The sequence below is a fragment of the Tauraco erythrolophus genome, chromosome 10 (genome assembly GCF_009769465.1).
Source record: "Tauraco erythrolophus isolate bTauEry1 chromosome 10, bTauEry1.pri, whole genome shotgun sequence".
Taxonomy (NCBI): Eukaryota; Metazoa; Chordata; class Aves; order Musophagiformes; family Musophagidae; genus Tauraco; species Tauraco erythrolophus.
In genome coordinates, this window is record NC_141474.1 from 25316183 (window position 1) to 25336485 (window position 20303).

The 20303-nt window shown below is 38.4% G+C and overlaps 1 protein-coding gene across 5 annotated transcripts in view; it reads left to right on the forward strand.

Moving 5' to 3' along the window:
- Positions 1–20303, forward strand: part of MAST2 (microtubule associated serine/threonine kinase 2) — a 194868-nt gene that overhangs the window by 115013 nt on the left and 59552 nt on the right. For 4 of the 5 annotated variants that reach the window (XM_086617846.1, XM_086617847.1, XM_086617848.1 and 1 more), the window contains 3 exons: positions 9574–9665; positions 16499–16574; positions 19045–19065. In XM_086617846.1, coding sequence (XP_086473972.1) covers positions 9574–9665; positions 16499–16574; positions 19045–19065 — 189 coding nt within the window. The remainder of the gene's footprint in view (positions 1–9573; positions 9666–16498; positions 16575–19044; positions 19066–20303) is intronic. The other variant, XM_086617850.1, reaches the window with a different exon arrangement.

Genomic DNA, 20303 nt, shown 5'->3' on the forward strand with positions numbered 1-20303 from the left:
GACTGGATCTGCTTCATTATCTACTATGTTTTACTGTAGGAGATGAACTTGTAAATGGTTTACACATTCAGTAATTTTTTTTTTTTTTTTTTATATCGAAGCTCTGCAATGTTATAAAAGGGAGAGCTGCAGTCCCAGTATGATAAAAGAACACAGTTCTCGTAACAGGCAATATTTGGAGCAATGCATTGCTCTGAAATGTAGGAGGGATGAAGGAGTCGATGTACCAGTGGTGCAAAGCATGGTAATATATGTTGCAGCTTACCTTGGATTTTTTTCAAAGGTCAGATATTTTGGTCACTGACTTCTGAGAGGAAGTGCTTGTATCTAAAGCATGAGGAAATGAAAAATCGAGGGATGGTGATTTTACCCAAAGCTACCTGAAATGCTGAGGAATTCGCTGTAGATGAGGACTGGGGAGGTGTGTCTGACAACACACTCTGCCTGGTGTCTGCTCTTCTGACATGCTTGTCCAGATCTGGTGCTGTGTTCTGTTCAGGCTTTTCTGTACTCTAATGGATTGTAAGTTAAATAAGCCAGATGGTTCTTAGGAAAGTTGATGTTGTCCATCTTTGGCACTGTTGTCCAGTATTTGACACTGTCCCACGTGACATCCTTGTCTCTAAATTTGAGAGACATGGATTTGATGGATGGACCAGTCGGTGGATAAGGAATTGGCTGGATGGTCGCACTCAAAGAGTTGTGGTCAACGGTTCAGTGTCCAAGTGGAGGCCAGTGACGAGTGGTGTTCCTCAGGGGTCAGTACTAGGGCCAATGCTATTTAACATCTTTGTTGGCGACATGGACAGTGGGATCGAGTGCACCCTCGGAAAGTTTGCTGATGACACCAAGCTGTGTGGTGTTTTGGACACGCTGAAGGGAAGGGTTGCCATCCAGAGGGATCTCGACAGTCTGGAGAGGTGGGCCTGTGAGAACCTCATGAAGTTCAACAAGGCCAAGTGCAAGGTCCGGCATATGGGTTGGAGCAATCCCAAGCACAAGTACAGGCTGGGTGGAGAATGGATTGAGAGCAGCCCTGAGGAGAAGGACTTGGGGTGTTGGTTGATGACAAGCTCAACATGAGCCGACAATGTGCGCTGGCCGCCCAGAAAGCCAACCGTATCCTGGGCTGCATCAAAAGAAGTGTGACCAGCAGGTTGAGGGAGGTAATTCTGCCCCTCTGCTCTCATGAGACCCCACCTGGAATACTGTGTTCAGCTCTGGAGTCCCCACCATGAGAAGGAAATGGACCTGTTGGACCGGGTCCAGAGGATGATCAGAGGGCTGGAGCACCTCTGTTATAAAGACAGGCTGAGAGAATTGGGGCTGTTCAGCCTGGAGAACAGAAGGCTCTAGGAAGACCTTTTTGCAGCCTTCCAGTACCTAAAGGGGGCCTACAGGAAAGCTGGAGAGGGAGTTTTTACAAGGGCGTGTAGTGATAGGACAAGGAATAATGGCTTTAAAGAGAAAAAGAGTAGATTTTGATTAGATCTAAGGAAGGAATTTTTCATTGTGAGGGTGGTGAGGCACTGGCACAGGTTGCCCAGAGAAGTTGTGAATGCCCCATCCCTGGAAGTGTTCAAGACCGGATTGGATGAGGCTTTGAGCAGCCTGATATAGTGGAAGATACCCCTGCCTATGGCAGGGGGTTTGCAGCTAGGTGATCTTTAATGTCCCTTCCAACCCAAACCATTCTATGAGTCTATGTCGTGCTGACTTATGGACGGGTAGATTTGCTTTCCACCTACAGACTAAGCCTCTTTTCAGCTTGGGGTCTGCTAAACCACAAGTATTTCTGCATTCTCTTTTTTGGAGGGAGGGTGGCATTCAGAGACAGAGAGAGAGAGAGAATTACTTTTTTATTCTCCATGCTCTGTCTGAAGTAGAGTGTCCTTTGAGTTGTGTCTACTCTGGCATTTGCCCTATCTGGCAATAATTTAAGACCGGTCAGACTTGACAATTTGTATGAACTAGAGGAACAGCTTTTCAACTCCGTGGAGTTGTGAAAATCTATGTAGTTACAAAGGTATCGTTGGCACATCATCTTCTATGAGCTTCTGCATAAAATCTATTGAGTTTTTGACCGTGAATCATCACTAGAGAATAAACCCCGAATGCTGTTTTTTTTAGGTAAAAGCTTAACTTTCGATTTGAGTATTTGACATAGAAAAAGTGTAGATTTTATCACCCATGTGTATCGATTTTATTGGTCTAACCTTCAGAATATGTATTTTTTAAATTTGGCAAATAATTTAATTGCAAACATCTTAGTCCCATTTACATTCATAATGCTTCCACCTGGTTATTACTCTATTGTATGACCGTGTGAAAAATCTGTGCTCTGTGCAGAGAGGGCAACTCCAATGACACAGTCTGATTTGGAGATTATCTCCAAAATAATGTATTGTTAGAATAACTTTTACATTAGATATGTAATTTATCCTTGCACTGAGATTTGGAACTGGAATTAGCTGATAAAGAGCTAATTTCTAACATTTTTTGATACTTAAAGGAAGAAAGTGCTCTGAAACAAAATGGAGAGAACTGTTCACGTTGTGTGCTACATAGCAACTGAGTGACTTTCGTATTTTTTTGTGCAAGATTTATATTAAACCTCCTCCCTTTTGAATCTTGGAAAACTGTTTCTTTTCATTTGCAGCTCATACGCTTAGTTTTCTGGATGCATCTTTGGAGGAAGTTTTGTTATGTGACACATCTGTATATCATTGTAAGCTACATGGTTAAAAGATTTGAAACAATATAAAATCACTGTCATTTCATTCTTGAATTTGCTTGCTTGGATTTTTTGGAGGAAAAAAAATGCGATAAACTATCTTTGTGTGAATTGCCGAGTAGAGACTTATTTAAAAAGCAGTTATGCTACATGGAGCATTTAATAATAGAGTTGGAGGAAATGGGAAATGAAAGTATGCAGTTATGCTTAATTTTCATTAAATCATCTTTTCACACTTTGTGATGTCACTTCATGGCATCGTAATGCATAACACAACTGAAGTAGGAGACAGTAATGCTTGAGAAGGTCGGTGTATGTTTTCTCCCATTAATACTGTCTACATTTATTCTGGGATGTCTCTTCCATAATCAGAGATTTTTTTTTCTTATCTTTTTTTTCTTTTCATATAAGAAGGAAGGTAGGTTTGGAGTGTATTTGTGAGGGAGGAATATTTCAGAATGAAGTGGCTTGCTTTAGTTGAGAATGGCTGTACCAGTCATTGTAATTTGTTGTGACATTTCATTTTGTTTGGCTTTGCAGAGTTGTTCCTATGTTGTTAATAATGCAAAAGGTCTAGACTATCCAGCGTGGTGTAAGCAGGTGTGCACCACCCTCAAACATTAGGCAAATTAGACATAAATTTGGTGTTAACTGGCAATTTTAGCCTTTTCTTTCATAATTTCTTAGCTTGAGGTGATGCTGCTTCTTGAATTTGAGCTCCAAGTGAAGAAATAGAAGGTTTTATCTAACGCAGAGTACTAAGATATTGATTTTCCTTAAAACAAAGGAAATAGTCTACACCCAACTTACCACATGCTTTGGAAGTCTTGCGTTGCTCAACTCCTTATTCACTTCAGTTAACGTGTTCATTAGCGTGCTGAAATGTGATCTGAAAAAAGACATCGATCATGGATTTTACCCTCCATGCACTCTTTGAATATCTGTACAGAAGTGGAGCCCACATTTCACAAATTGACTGTGTCTTTTATCTCTGTGCTCCTTGTCTCACAGAATTCACATCTTTCCACAGTCATCCACACAGTGACTCTAATTTACTGGTACCATCATGAGGCATGGGAGCACCCCTGAACATCTTGCTTTAATACAGAAGGGGTAGTCTTCAACCATACAGGCAGGACTTTTCTCTGGTTTCATGACAAAGTGAAGTCGTCTTCACTTTCCAAGACTTTTCATATCTCATAGATGACTCTGCAAAATTTTTTCCTCTGAAGCAGCTCGTACATTGCACATATCTGGATTAATATGAAATAGGCTTTAAAAAAAAGAAGGGAGAGAGGTGAAGCTTTTCATCTCGTGTGGAACAAATGCCCTTGAACACAGAGTGTACCAGCAGCCTGGTACAACTGTCACCTACAGCAAGCCAGAAAACTTGGAGCAAAATGTCCAGCTTCAAAACAATGAGCAACACAAATTCAAGGGGCTTGGCTTGTTGAACAACTTGCACCTGTTTCTGTGGTTGTAGTCATCGTGGTTGTAGTAACTAGTCCATGCAACTTTTTGTGGGAGAGGATCCTGCAGTCATGCAGTTGAAATTTGAAATTCTTTGACAAGATGGCGGAAACAGGAATGCTGCAACCCAGTCTCAAGGTCCTGGGAGTTGGGGTTTGACCTTACAAAGAAATGGATAGCAGGGAAAAACTGTCTAGAGATGTGCTGGAGGAAGGATCCTTAGTTGTTTAGTCTGGACAAGGCAACCAGGAAAAGATTCAAATTAAGGATCTTTCCCTGCTTATGGAACTTAATGACAGGAAATACATGACGTTTTCCTGGGTGGCACTGCGAAGAGGATAGTTCTATGTCTATTGTGATGGAGGATCTGTCTTCAATCCTTAAAAAGTGCTTGTTGGACTTGTGCTTTCATTCTTCAAGTCTTTGGAGAGTGTAACTGTACTTCCTTAAGAGAAAATAAGAAGCGTTTAATGTAGGAATGTGCAAACCACCAGACCTACACCATGAATAATAACATTTTTTCCCCCAGTTATTCTAGGATGAATAACTTTTAAACTATTCTTGAACGTGAAAAAAAAAAATCATTTGAACCAGATGCTTACTTATTCTTATCTATTTTAGAGAACTAATTATCCCTGTTGTTGGTAGTGCTAAAGCTTACAAAATTGCTTCCATCTTTGAATTACTATAATTAAGACAATAACTTCCACATCTAGTTAACATTGCTGCGCAGCTGGTGCATTCATTGACATGCAGATTTTGGATTTTGTAAATTTTCTGCCATTGTGAATAAAAATTTTAAATACTTATTTTCATTTCCAAAATGTCTGTTTCTCATAAAGAAGTCTTTATGAAGCAAATCAACTGAAACCAAACTCCTGTAACATCAGAGGAGAATCTAGTTAAATTTGTTTAGGTGATGGTACATTTTAGGAAAATATGTAACCACAGATAGCTTTTGTAGGTGTGATTGCTCTAAATTTTGGATCCCATTTTGTAAGGACTCCCTGAATTAAATGTCAAGTCTGGAACAAGTCTGATGCTGGAATTCTGAAATTTTACTTTGAAAGGAGTTATTAGTTAATGCAAGAGTTAATCTGGCACTCTGGCAACCTGAGGTGGTTTACAAAACTAGAACTCTGTAATTAAAAATCACTAATACAAGTCATATGTGTTGATGATTACTAACCAAAGTGTGATTTAAACTGTAATTTTTTTGTACATCTTTTTGCCTCAAGTCAATTTGTACCAAAGTCTACGGGAAGACCCGGGCAATCGATGCTAATCTCGTTTACTTCCACATTCAGCAGCTTCAACTATGAGAAATTTTTCAAGGCCTATAAATTTAGTTGAGAAACTTCCTTATTATTCACTTGTGATTATCAGCGAAGCTATGAAATTGCTTGATAGTGGTGGTGTTTGGTTTTTTTTTTTTTTTTGTTTTTTTGGTGGCCCTTGGTTTCATTACATGAATACCTCATGGATGTTAATTAGTTTTGCTCAGTGAGTTAAGAGATATCCCCTGAGTAAACTGCTAAAATAAAGAATCAAATATTGATTTATGCTGAAACTGAAACATCGATTTCTTTTTCAGACTGAAAATGCATATGGAACCAGGTGTACTAATGGTGCTCATTTTAGAGGCTTGACATGGAGTTGTCTGTTGGTGCAGGGTGTAGTTGAAGAGCAGCCGGGCTGCGTGCGGCTCGCAGGTACACTACCAAATGTTCTCATAAATAACGCTGGCCAAGGTTGCTGGCTCCAGAGCACATTGCAGTGGGTCCAAAACCAGTGTCCAGTTACTGGACCCATGTCTGATATCCCGCAGTGTTCAGTTTCAAGAATGTGCTGGGAACGCTTCAGTACACGTAACAAATGTTATTTTTACTGCAGGCAGAGAAGTTAGCTCTAGAAATAGAAAAAGCACAATTTCCGTAGCGATGGCAAGAGGCATTGTTTCAAATGTTTCGATATAAACTACCCATTTTGCTGTGTGTGTTCGGAATTAAATCAAGTTGCTCTTGTACCTTCGTAGATTTCTGAACTTGAGTTGGGCAGCGTGGGTGTGCGACCTCAGTGGCAGCAGGGGCACTTTCGTGTTGACAGCCCTCCGAAGCACTCCGCTGGCCGCAGCTCGACCCTGCAGCTCCGGGCTAGTACAGAAACTCTGCGCTGTTAAAATCGTGTTTTTGCCTAAACTGCAAGACCTGGAGGGGATTTGTTCTCTGAAATTATGAAGTGGGATCTGAGGAAAAAAAAGGTTAATGAGACCCATACCAAATTGTGAGAGGAAAGGAAGGAGGGTCAGAGTCAGGATTGCCTTGCGTCTGATGAAAATAGCAAAACTTTGGCTTATAAACAAATAATAATGCTTGGAGTCTCTCTGGACTGCTTAAGAACTTTCTTTTTTTTCTAGTTATAATACTCAGAGATATATAGGTAACATTTTCCCTTTCTACTTTCTCCTTCTACTCCTGTTTTTTATGTAGATTGAATTATTTTTAGGATCAGGAAACATATAGTATTGTTTGGAGAATTTGTGAACAGTAATAAACAATAATTAATACGATTTAAAGAAATGATAATATGATCCCCTCATTATCATTGTCCTTGTAGCTCAGTATGGAGCCCAGTACCGTCTGTCTGGCTAAAGTGCATCTTCCAGGAAATAATTTTTTCTTCATTTGAACTGTTCCTGCCAGCTCTTAAATTGGCTAGTTTGAATTTCTTTGGCACAAAGCCCTCGTTAAAGACAGCTTTACTTCTTTCATATTTAGCTGTTCTTCTTTAGGAGGTGCTCAAACGCTGTCGTAGTGACTTCTTAGGAGAGGTCACCCAACTGAATTCTTCATGTTGCCTCCTCCCTTCCCCCTTTTTAATGTTTTCAAAACTACCAGAACTTCATCACTGTTGTTCTGTAGTTTCTCTGGGATTCCAAGATCTATTAAAAGAACTGTGTATATACCCAGAGAGCTCTCTTCAACCAGTAGAGAGTACGATTGTATTTGTCTGCTTATTTTCCTCATAATATAACATAGATTCAAGAAATTAGAAATTCTGTTTCAGCCCCTGTGTTTAAGCTTTGCCTTATTGCCAACACACATGGTTCAGAGAAATGGCTAAAGAGGCCTAAGTGATGTTGCTCCTTCCTAGGTTAGAGATCCAGGGAAACTGGAAGTTATCCAAGTCTGGGAGTGTAAAGAGAATAATGTTTTATTTCTAACTTGGGGATAGGCTTTCACTCAGAGCCATCCCCTCCACTGGGTACCTTTGTTAAACCTGACCTATTTTAACGGGTCTCAGCTGTGCTTGCTCTCCAGCCACTTAACCCTTTCTCTTTTGGTTCCTCATCTTTGCAAGTGCAGCAGAGAAAATGGGTTTGTAAAACTTGGTGCAATTTGGCAAATGCAGGCAAGCAGTTAAAAAGCTCTGAGTTTGGGACAGTTCATGTTCCCCGTTATGCCGTGATTTAAATATACCAAGTTTCCATAGTGAGCTCCAGACGTTGTTGTGGTAAAGTGTATTTTAGAAACTCTTTTTAGCAAAGGGATAGGACCATAGGGGATGGAGCTCTGTTTTCTTATTGTACTAGTGTTTTATATTGAGCGAGATCTTAAATTCTTACATTGTAATTTGTATTAAAATATGCAAGGTTTTTTTTTATTTCTTACATAGTAATATATATTATATCAGAATACTTAGGCTTTAGTATTGTGAGAAAGATTTTCTGGTAATATAAACATAATGATTATCTGGTATTAATATTGGAATTGAGTATTCCATTTTTTTCAACAGTTACTGGAATAGAGTAAATGAAAACATATTAAAAAAAAATCCATGAACTGAGATTTGAAGCTTCTTAAAATCAGGCTGTTATTTTTTCCTTACGATGTACACAATGACAATCAGTTTTTGGATGGACTGTTGTTGAATAATACATGAATGTAAATGGAGATTGTATGGAATCAGTTGGATAATTTTGGGGAATGCTTTAAGTACACTGAAGAGCCTGAATAGCAGTTAATGCTGCTTCAACTTTATTACTGTTTATTATAGTTGGCAGTTCAGTTGTATTTTTTTCTGCATCGAGTTCTCTAGTTTCCTATAGAACAGCAATAAAAAAAGCTTACAAATAATAATAGTCAGATGCACTGTATCCTGTGGCAGCAAAATATTTTTGCATTAAATTGTAGTTTTTGGCAGTCTGAGCGTGTTTATTGTTGGGCAGCTCCAGAAGATCAGCCGGTGCAGGAGGGACCGAGGCAGACGTCAGCGTGCGGAGCTCTGCAAGCAGCCAGGCTTTGCATGCGCCTGCGGTAACCCAACGTGGAGCTTCTCAGGACACCTCCGGAGCTCCTTGGACCCGCAAGCTCCTTGTACAGCCTTTGCTCAGCCTTCCCCGCTCCCATCTATTCTCCCACTCCCTATCAAGACCTATATGATTTTAGTTACCTGTTTTGAGAACTGCTGAAGTAAGCAGAAATGTTTCTGCCATCTAGAAGGCAAATCAGAGGTGCAATAGTGCTCTTGTTCACAGCTCCCATGATTTAAAAATGTTTCCCTTGACCATTACAATTACTTTCATCCTCTTTAGAGCTAAATGTTTGCTACTAGCAATCGCAGGCTGGGAAGCAAATGGAGGAACACTTCCTGCTCTTAATTTGGCTAAGTTCTGAAACTCCAGTGGGGAGAAAAGTAAATCTGAGCTGCCTCATACGGAAGTGTCACTTTCTTTGTTGGAAAAAAGTCATGGCAGTAAGTGGAGCTGATTCAGAGGGCAGAGGGCTTGTCTGAAACTTGCTTTGCAGAGTTCTCTATCAGTATTGCCACATGTGTTTGCGAAGATTCTTGAATCTCAAGTTTTAAGTTTTATTAGTAATCCTGCTCATCTGCTGAAGTGTGCTAACACTTTGCTTCATAATTTTAACTCTACCCTAAGGAATATGCTCTGGTTTCTTATAGTAATAGCCAATAAATGTAGCAGATTTATTTGCTAGGTTGGATACTACTAAGAATATCTGAAGCACTCTGGGGTATTTTACAGTTTTCTGCTTTTTGTGTGGTTTGTAAAGCATGAGTTGCATATATTTTGTGAATCTGGAATGTGTTGTCAGCTATCTCTAGTGGCCTGTGCAGCACAAGATACAGTTTTTATATTGCTTCCAGCATACTAAAAAACTTGTTGCTGACAAAGTATGTTTCAGCCCTGGCTGTTTACTTCTTTGCAGGATCACTACCGAGAGAGTGTGAGGAAATACCGACCTAAACACTGAAAGATTCCTCCTTAGCTGAAAAACATCTGCAGGACCTGCCTTCAGGTGCTTTTGTTCATCTGACCATGCCTTATAATTTATTTTTCTTTCTTTCAGCTGTCGGACAAGCAACAGAAAGAGTTTGATTGTAACATCCAGCACATCTCCAACTCTCCCGCGACCACATTCTCCTCTTCATGGACATGCAGGTAACTCTCTAGGACTGCTTTACCTGGGAATCATTAGGAAAAATATCAGTGTTCATTGTAGTGAGTTTGAACATATTGATACTCTACATCAAAATACACCCTTTGAAACTTATTATGACTACAGTTTTTTACCTTTTCTAACTTGTAAGAGAGTCCTTATAGTTTCAAAATAAATATTTCTGTGTCCTCATCTGTTCTACACTTTCTAGTTTGCTGCTATATCTGTCCTCCACTCTTTCTGAGGAATTCAGTCCTCTTATGTCCTGCAAAAGAATCTGAGATGGAGAACAAAGTAAAATAAAATTCAATAAATACATTGAAGTGAATATCTTATTTTGAATCTCTTAGCATGGTCAATTTGTGCCAGTGATTTAACTGCAGTTCTCATGAGAAGGAACACCCTGCTTGTTTCTGTATCCCTCTGGCAGCCAGTCAGCCGTGCAGCATGCCATCTTATGGTCTCTCTATCTGCTACTTAGCACAACCTTGAGATGTTTAGGATTCTTTTCTTTTTTTTACATTACTGCCAGTTTAACCATGGCAGCAACTGGGAAACACTCATTTCAAGAGCACATGGGCAACTGCTTGTTAGTCATCGAGGTGAAGTGTGTGGAGATGTACTTTCTATAGAAAAAGAAAGAACGATTTTTCAGCCTGCACTGGTTACGGATTTTCAGAAAGGGTCACACATGCAGATTCAACAGCTTGCCTGAACAGCATGTCTCCTTGGTGTTTTTATTGATGAGGGAGGTAGATGATGTGTGACTACATTGTTTTCAATATTTCAAAATGCCAGAGAAGATGTTTGGGCTTCAGGTAAGGTCCTAATGGGCACCAGTCAGTAGCAAGAAACAGCTTGAACATTTGTGGCACATGATCCACAGTGGAGCGTGTCTGGAAGCACATCACTGTTGCAAGTAAGACAAGTAACTGTTGTTTTCATTATAATCAGACTTTCCTCCTCCTACATGGCAGTATGTTCTGAAAATACTTTCTGGAAATTGAAACTAAGGATAATGCTGAGAAAGAACAGCAAATTGATAGTAGCTCAGCTAGAAGGAACCATCTGTTTCTATTTGCAGAACATTGCATCTTGAGAGGTGACATCCAGCCTGTTGAAAGGAAAAAGACCAAAGTTATTGGTCAGAGATGCCCATGAAATCCTTAACCGCTCTAAGCTTTCATAAAACTTTGTCATATTTGCTTGAGATTCTATAAAGCGCAGCAATGGAAGGCTGAGAAGTTACTTTAATGGCATTGTTTTATTAAAATGGCCCATGATTTTCAAATTAAAATACTAACAAAATCATAAAAGTAGTATATTAAAAACATTTTCTTTTTCCTTCAGCATCTCAGATAAAACACAAGGCTGAAAATGTGCATAGGGCAATTCCCTTTCACTTCAAGCTCACTTGATTCCGTTGAGTGTGATTATGATAGCGATAGCTTTGTAAAAGTTGGTTTCAACAAGGCATTTTTCTTGGTAGAGATTCTCCACTTAGTTACGTTGTGCTCTTTTCTTTGTTCTCAGCATTGATTCTAAATTAGCTGCACAAGCCTGTAACTAAAATTGTTAGAGAAAAATGCTCCTCAGAATATGGAAGAAGCGTCCTTGCTTGAGAGATTGCAACAAGATGTTGACATGATCATTGCTCAGAAAACAACTGCAGAAATGTTCACAAAACAAACATTTATATTTTCTCTTGATTTGCTTTTCTCCTCTGTCTATTTAAAAAACGAAAAACTACCCTTAGTGGTTTTGATGCTGTCTCAGGCTTTACAAACTTATCTTTTATTAGAAGTATGCGGCTGTCTTCTAGAAACTGAAGTAACTAATCAGTGGTATGCCATCTTTCTTCAGCAGTAATTGAAAAACATACCCATTTATTTGTTGCATAAGGGATTTAAAACTATTAATTAAAAGGATATCCTTTGTGACCTCCAAGAATAGCCAGTAAAGCATAGGAAGATAAATTACTTGTAATTTGAGTTCTCTACCAGTACTATATTTAGAGTCTTCCCTGAGAAAAATAATTTATTCAGGAGACAAAAGTAGATGAAATTTAGAGTAGAGTCACAAATATTTTCTTAAGAAATATCATATATGAGATGAGAATTTGAGAACAGGCTGTGATATTTGTTTAGTATTTGAACAGAATCTATCAATCTGTTTGTTCAGGTTCATACGCTGATAAGTTACTAAGAAATGCTGGAGCCTCTCTGTGGCCTCTTTTGTCTTTAACACGTTCTTAATGCCTATTCTGAACGTCTCTTATGAATCAAAGGAACAGCAAGCATGCAGAGAAATCAAGGAGGCTTTCTGAAATTATTCTGTTCAGAAACCACTCTAAAATTGAGTCCTGTATGGCAGTAGCCTCAGGAGTTACTCTTCTGTGCCTAACATAAAAGTCAGTGGGTGTGATACAGCACAGTTGACTGGCCATCAGGGAAACCTGCCTCCTAATGAACGCTGATCCAGGCAGATACACTTATTATCTGAAACAGCATCCAGATAAAGTGCCAGGCAATTTCATATCTTAGAAAATTTAGAGGAAAAGTAATACTTAAGAGATCTCAACATTTGAGATGAAAGTAAATCCAAACTTCTGATTCAAGGACACTTAATGGATTTGAAGTGTGCTAATTCGGTTTTCAAACTGTATGAAATAGCATTTTCCAAAGTAAGCTGGGACCTTGGTATAGAAACCTACTGCTTGTTAACTTCATGAGAAAGTCACTCTGCTTGTCTAATCACCCAAACTTGGATTGAAGTGACCAGTTGTAGGAGTACAGGTTTGAAAATCCTCCCTTTATTCTAAATTCTTTTTCTTTCAAAATCAGAGGAAAAAAAAGGTCTACAGGTACGTTCCTTACGTTTTGTGGTTTTTTTTTGTATTTGTTTGAATCCATTTTTGAAAATCTGAAAATTAGAGAGAAGGTGTGCGCAGTGCACCTGTTATAACATACCCATCATGAGGGTGTTACTAAGTCACCATTAGATTATATTTTAAAGCGAAAAGCTTAAAATCAGTCAAAGAAAAAACATCATCTTTATAATTCAGTAAGAAAGAAATAGGTTCTTACAGCTGGATGACTGAAGTTCAGGCTATTTTAAAATTTACTGTCCACAACTGTAAGGTAGCCAACTCGGTCGCTGGCTTCCAGTGAAGACACTTGTCACTGCTGGGACCTCTGTCCTGCTCCCATCTGTAAGGGCAGGTGGAGGGAGCTGCTCACAGGCAGTGCTGTGGTACTGAATTAAATTATTCTGCTCTTTCACTGCAAGTTCAGTTTCACCTTCTGGCAGAAAAATGGCTATTACTAAGGCTTCTATTTATTTATTATTTTTAGAGTGGGCAGAGTACGTAACATACCACTCTAGATCCTGCCCTTTGTTACCAAAGCTGCAGTTCATCAGCATTTCATGTGTGTGATCCTCGCATGGTGTGAGAACTGTACGTGAGACAGGTGGTACACAAGGTGCTTAAACTTTTTTGGACATTTTAAGCTTTGCGTGCACTGGAAGGCAGCTAGTTCTGTACTATGCAGCAAGATCTTTAGCTGCTTGTGTTAATATTCAGCAAATAATGTTAGTGTGTCCTAGGTAGAAGACCTTAACAACTTCATCTTTTGTTTATTTTTTACTTATTTATTTTTGCAAGTCTCAGAAACAGGTTTTACAACATGGTTCTAGTGTAAGTTTTTGGACTCATTACTTATCTGAAGAATGTCATGTCTGTAGGTGATAGCTGAGACTTTCACCTAGCTATTGCCTGTAAGATCCAGTTTTGTACTTTTGAGGGCAGCGGATGTACAAATACTTTGGCTGCATCCTTCTTCCTGTGTCCGGAAAATGTAAAGGTTCATGCCTGAATTATTAACGTTCATGTAACGGTGTTGATTTACCTAATGGATAATAATTTTGTGTAACAGTCTCCCTTGAGACAGAGTCCTTTCAGGTTCAGTAGTAGCCAACTATAACCCTTGAGCAACAGGGGAATTTACCCTTGCTAACACAATAAATAGGGTTTCGATCAGCCTTGGTGAGTGAGACCATTCTCTTATTAAAATTCCTTCAACTATAGCAGATGCAGCAGTACTGGGAAATTTTAGGGAAAAGTGGTAATTCCCCTTCTCCCTGTTGTTGTTTTAAAAGCTTCACCCAGACTTGAATTGAGTAGAAAAACTAATTGCTTTTCATTTTAAAACTAGAAGCAACTCACAGGGGATCCAATTAAAATTCCAGTATCTGGAAGGAAATATGCCATATAAATCTGAAAAAGTAGTTGCTTAAAAATTAGTAATACCTGTGTACCACATTGCGCAGGCTCAGAAGAGATCAAACACCCACATACTTAATTTCAAAATTTAAAAACTGTCGTTACCCAATTTGCTTAGTTATTCTGAAATCCTATTTTGATCATAATCTGGAAAGTTTACAGAAGATTGATGAAAATATAAAAAGGCAATGACAGTTCATTGCTTGTTTATAACAGCATCAGGCAACGGGCTTTTTGTTCAAAAAGATCATCTTGACACAGTAGTGTTTGTCGGCTGTTAAGCTTGAAAAATGGGAAAGCAAAGACCAAGCTTCCCACCAAAACTGACAGCTCTCCTTGCTTTGTTAAAAGATCTGCATAACCACGGGTAAGCCTTGTTCGTGCTGCGTTTCCTCCTGACCTAAAATGATCCTTCAGCTATCTGCTAGCAAATAAATGGTGACCCTAACTCTAGCTGTGTGCTGCTACCAGGACAGGTGTGTTTTGCACCATTGAGTTGTTCACTTTGCGGCTATCGTAGCCTCCTTCTGTCTTTCTTGTAAGCTTGCAGTGCCATCTAGACTGTCGAACCACTCAGTCTTCCCTTAGTTCAAAAGCAGCATAATGTCTATTTTTCCACTGTGACCGTAAGAATTAAAATGAGTACAAGCTTAATAAATGAAGCACCACAAGTCATCTAGTTATTGATTTCTGATCACTTTGTCTCCTTCCCACTTGGGATATACTGGGAATGAGTTAAATGGTATCCAGTTTGGAGTGAAGACTCGCATTGTGTTATGTTACACTGTGAACTCATTGTCAGTTCTTAACTAATATTTAATAACAAAGCATTATAATACAAAAGAAAAGTGAGCCAAAGGGAAACGAACCTGTTGCTCAAGCCTTTTGTTTTTAGTTCAGTTTGCTCCTGGTGCAGCAGATTGTGAAGTTGTCTGGAATTCACTTACCTCTCCAGTTCTCTCATCACCCCTTGACACATGTTAGATCAGCCTGAGGCTGCTTTAATCTCAACCAGCTGCTATTCTTCTCCTTGTAGACTCGTAGACCAGATGGAGTTTGCTGGCCTGTGCTGTGGCCATCCTCATACCCCCGAAGGCATCAGCTTGTTCTCCCTCTCCTCCTCCCTACCTGCCCAGGCATGCTTGCCAGGTGTGCACACACCTTGCTCACAAGAAGTTATGGGAGATGCTAGTGCAGATTTTTGTGAACTGTTTGTGTAGCTGAAGTGTGAGTGAATGTTACCTTCAACTGAGCACAGTGCTTATATTCTGTTTCTGCTCAGTGTAACAGTTAAATTGTACCAATAACTTGGGTTGAAATTAATGCAAATTAATTATAAGCTTCAGTACAGTGCTGGATGGGACCGTAACCTCGCAAACAGTGCTGACTTGGGGGTGAGCTGGGCACCTAGTACTTCTCCCGAATTTTCCCTGTGCAGATGACTCATCATAGACATTTCACTTTTCAACATGACTTTGAAAATAAATCCTTTTATGTGAGATCTGAATTTGAAAACATTTCTGGTGACTGCAGTTAGGTACCTGGCAGTGCATTGCTTGTCCACTATTTAGTTTTCCTGCTCTTATTTTAATGTTATTTTATTGTCTGTACACAAAGAAAGTGCTGTTGGCATGTGTTTATGATGTGTAGTTTTTCTTTTGTGCTTGTATTAAGGATCTGAAAGAGCAAACCACTTAAGAGTATGCCTGATAGAAAGCATATTCGCTGATACGAAGCTTCTAATTCATCCACAACTTCAAAGGTTTCTGCAGTTAGTCTGTAAATTATTCTGGCTTTCAGAAGGGCTTTCTATGAAATAGTTGCTTTTTACTGTGAAATAAAATACATTGCAATATACCACTTACCAACCATATGCTTACACATCATATGACAAAGCCCAGGAAAAGTATTCTTGTGCCAAGTGAAAAAGTGCAAACTGTTATTTTTTCCTCGCTGTATAAATTCACTGAAACTTTCATTTTCAAGCAAGTAGTATTATATCAGATGGTAGTTTGGGAGAAGGCTGCTATGTTATAGCCTGATCATCTTACGTGTATGTAGTCCTTTTATTATCATGTGCAGTTCCTTTGGTATGTCTTTTTTTTCCTCAGTGAATTTTGCATTCAGCCTTTATTTACATTGTGAAGAAATAGTTTCATACTATTTATTATTCCTGAAACTATCATTGATGTAATTTCTAACTCGGATTTTTCATTGAGAAGTGTTTGGAAAAGCTTGTATATAGAAATTATTGTAAAATATTAAGAGACTAGATTGTGTATGTGTGATACATTACTTACCTGAAAGCAAGAAGGAAAATATAAACATTAAATTTAAAAGGAGGGAAAATACGGATACATCCGTATGAGAACATTTCTTTAGCAAACTAATGCTTAAATGATCAAAGACTCAAAGCTCCATATTTTCAATTATTTGCGACTACGACTTGCAGTGGAAAGTCTTTCTGCTCAGTCCGTTTGTTGCAAATGTGAATTAAATGGTTTTGGGTGTTTTTTGTTTTGGTTTGGTTTGTTTTTTTACTTTCTCAAACAGGTAGCAGCCCTTTGGACAGTCCCAGGAACTTCTCTCCCAATGCACCTGCTCATTTTTCCTTTGTTCCTGCCCGAAGGTAAGACAAGATCTATTTACTTTGCACTGGCAAACAAGTAGTCTATATACTTTTATTTGGAAATGGCCTATGGGTAAGAATTTTTTTTTATGGTATTCTACTTTCTGTGATATGTTTTGTTTTGCTCCTTTGTTGTTTTGCTTTGTTCTTTTTTTGTTTTGTTTTGTTCTTTTTTGTTTAGATCTTGACAGCACCCAGAACACATTAGTTAGTTTTCGGACCTAGAAGAAGATAAAGTAAATTTAGTAGTTAATACTGCCTAGGGAAGGGAGACAACATTCTCCCAGATGGATGACATACAGGGCATGTGATAAAACAAATAATTTAGTCATAATGGCATTAAAATCAGTTATGATTAGGATGATCATATCTTAGTTGTGGTCTTAGCTGCTCTTCTCACTGAATAACTGAGGTGTATTCTAAGTGTACTGATCTTCTTTGCTATGTCTCCACAAAGATGTAAACATACCTAAAATTAGGTGTGCACAACTGTGTGTGCATTCATTCACCACATTCTGTCGTGGGCATTGGTGTCAAGAGTACGTTAATGCTCTAATGAGGAAAGTGGCTGATAATTGAAATTGCAAGTCTCGAACAACTTCGAGAACAGCAGCATTGAGAGACGTGATGGTGAAGCTATCATCAGTCCTGCAGTGAACGCTAGAGAAGTGCTGGTCATGCCGTGTATCAGACTGGTGGAAAGAAATGTGATACTATAGTGACGAATTTAGTGTAAGGAGTAGGATGGAAAGAACAAAGACAGCTGGGAGAAGCAGACAAATGGTGTATTAATGTTGTACCCCAGCAGGTAGGCAGAAATGGATAATGGTACAGAAAGTTAAATTTTGTAGAGAAATAACAAACAGGAAAAAAGAGATCCCAAGCAGGGTTTGGGCATAGTAGCAGATTATTAGATTCAAGTGTGAGGAAGATATTTTTGATTTGACAAACTCTGCCGCAGCTGAAAAAAACCTAATCTGTGTTAAAATGATCTGAGAATGGGAAACGTGTGATCATCTTGAGAAGAAATAAGTTTTCTGAGAATGACAGGTTTAGCTTGAGGACTAGTTAGAAAAATGATAGGCCTCAAAACTTCAAAGAAGAATAAAGGGTTAGGATTTGACCAGATAAGGTACACCCTTTGTCTGAATGGCAGGTAAATCCTGGAGCGTTTCTCCATTGAGGTGATTTGCTAGAAGACCTGGTGTCCTTGAATACCGTTTGAAGTAGACTTTGGTATTCAGGTCTTATGTAAGAAAAAGCTTTATCATAGCCTGTGAAATGTGGTAGACTGGATATGTATTTTCCTGTTGCCTCAGAGGGAAAAATTGGCTCCTGCTGAAACAATTCAAATGGACTCACAGCATCCACCTTTATTTTTAAAGAGGTATTTGAGCTTGATCTGGGTGTATTCTGCAATTTCTGTTGAAGTCAACTGAATTTTTACAAGGTTTCACAGTATCTGGAGTTCTGAACCCTGGAATACAGGAGGAAAGTTGCAGCTGAAACCATTGTCAAAACTTAAAATAATTTTTCAACATCATGTTTCAACTTGATGTTTCAGTATCAGTGCTTTCTAAAATTCCAAGCAGAAAACAAATGTTTTAATAATAAAACTCTGAAGAGTGCCCTTTCATACTTTTCCACGTTTTAAATCTAATTTTTAAAGAAATAGACGAATAAAGGTTAAGCCTGTCCTATCAAATACTGTGCTTCATTTTACAGCATGTGTGTTGCTTTCTATACTTTTTCTGTCATTTAAAAGAACACTTAGCGCGGCTTGTTTTAGAAACTTGTTTCTATTTTCTGCTTGCATTACACCCTCAGTAGCTATGCCAGCAGTACCAATACGTATTTATGAGATTATGACATAGCAGTATCAAAATAACTCCTATATGATTAAGTAACTGCAGATGTGGTGCTCTGTTACCCCAGACAAATGGATATTTCACTGTACCCTTTTTATTGGTGCTGTGTGGGTCTTAAGAGATGGTTTGTACCTGATTTCTTCCCTTCGCCATCACAGAAATTATTTGTTGCTGATTTTCTGCCTTTTATATTTGGTGTAATTCCTTCATTTATGATCTTGTTTGGACATTGTGATTTCCATTCTTTCGTTATAGCCCTGTGATGAGTTGATCCTTGAGACAGAATAGGAAGCACATTTGGAAAACTCATTTTATTGTAAAGCCAATTTCAGTACAATATACTGCAAGACTGTCCTTAGTTTGACAAGTGATTAATTGTAAATCCCTTGCTAGACACCCTTTCAATGATTGTGTCATAGCCACGAAGTTAGCACGTTCAGGAATCCTCCTGGTAGAGCAGGGAAATGTATGGTTAATTCTGTCCCTATTCACTAAAACTGATCTTAGTGGAATACCAGAAGATGACGGTGTTTTTCAGAAATCACATGTGCACCTTTTTCTTCTCCCTCTCTCATTATCATTGTACAATTTCTTCCATACAGCCACGGGCACAGAGCAGACAGGTAATGTGTATCCTATTGCTGTTGTTTGTGTATGTGTATGAACTATACTTCTGTGGAGCTGAGCCTGTGTCCCTAACAAGTTCATGCTGTAATAACCCCATATAGGCATTCAGCTTCTATTCTTTGGTAATCAAAACAGGAAATTTTTGCATTTTGGCTTAAAATGATAAACAGGTAGTGCTCTGGAGAAGATGTGTTGTTCTTCTAGCACCTTCCTGTTTTGAAATTGATCTATTGTTCATTGAATAGCATTTAACTATCTCCTTAATTAACTCATTAAAATGTCATTTTAAAGGCAAAATTTGTTGTTCGCATGTTTTTATTGTGCTAGCAAATGTTATATTATAAATAAAAGACCTAAAAATTTCTTTCCAAGTATCTTTTCCTGAAGCAATAATGCATGAGGTCTCTGTAAAAATACGTTTATTAACAAAATACTGAAGTACCTTTGTAATGTTTTGCATAAATGAAGAAGGAATTTTCTTTTAAAGTTTTTTCCCATTCCCTTTGATTTCGAAGATTTCTACACTTGTCCCACTTCTTTCTGCTAGAATAGAGCTGATATGCATTGTCCTGACTGCTTAGCACATTGCTTGCCTAGGTTGCATCAGCAGAAAATAGCCCAAGCATGAAGAGATATTCCGTAATTTTCTAATTAAGAAAGACTTTTTTGGTTAACTTTGTCAAAATGAAAATTCTGAAGTGATTTCAATACATAATTTAGGCAACTCAGTAAAAAAGGGATTAGGCTTTTCTTTTGCAAAAAATGACTGACTTGTGTGTTCCTGTCTACTGTTTGAGAGGACAGGAACATACTGTTAAGCTTTGGGACTGAGAATCCAAACTGAGATTGAATCGTTGACCTAAACATTTCCCCAGTACTCCTTTATGTTACAAGAAACTGAAGATCATTGAAGTTTGATGTTCAGTCACTGACCGCATCATGCAGCGACTTTGTCATTCTGTCATTTGTTGTTTTTTGAGGATAAGAAAGGAATTTAATTTCTTTTGGAATTTTTTGAGATTGTTCTTTTACATGTAATTGTCTTGCCAAAGAAAATATCACCTGTGGCTAAATGGGATTTAGCTATAACATCGGCATGCAATAGAAATCTGCATTACAACTTGATGTTATTTTTTCCCTAGTGCATGAAGCATGAATCTTTTTAAAAACTCTCTTGACGTAATATTCTTTCAGTGATGTAGAACAGTGAGTTTATTTTCCTCTCATCCTAAGA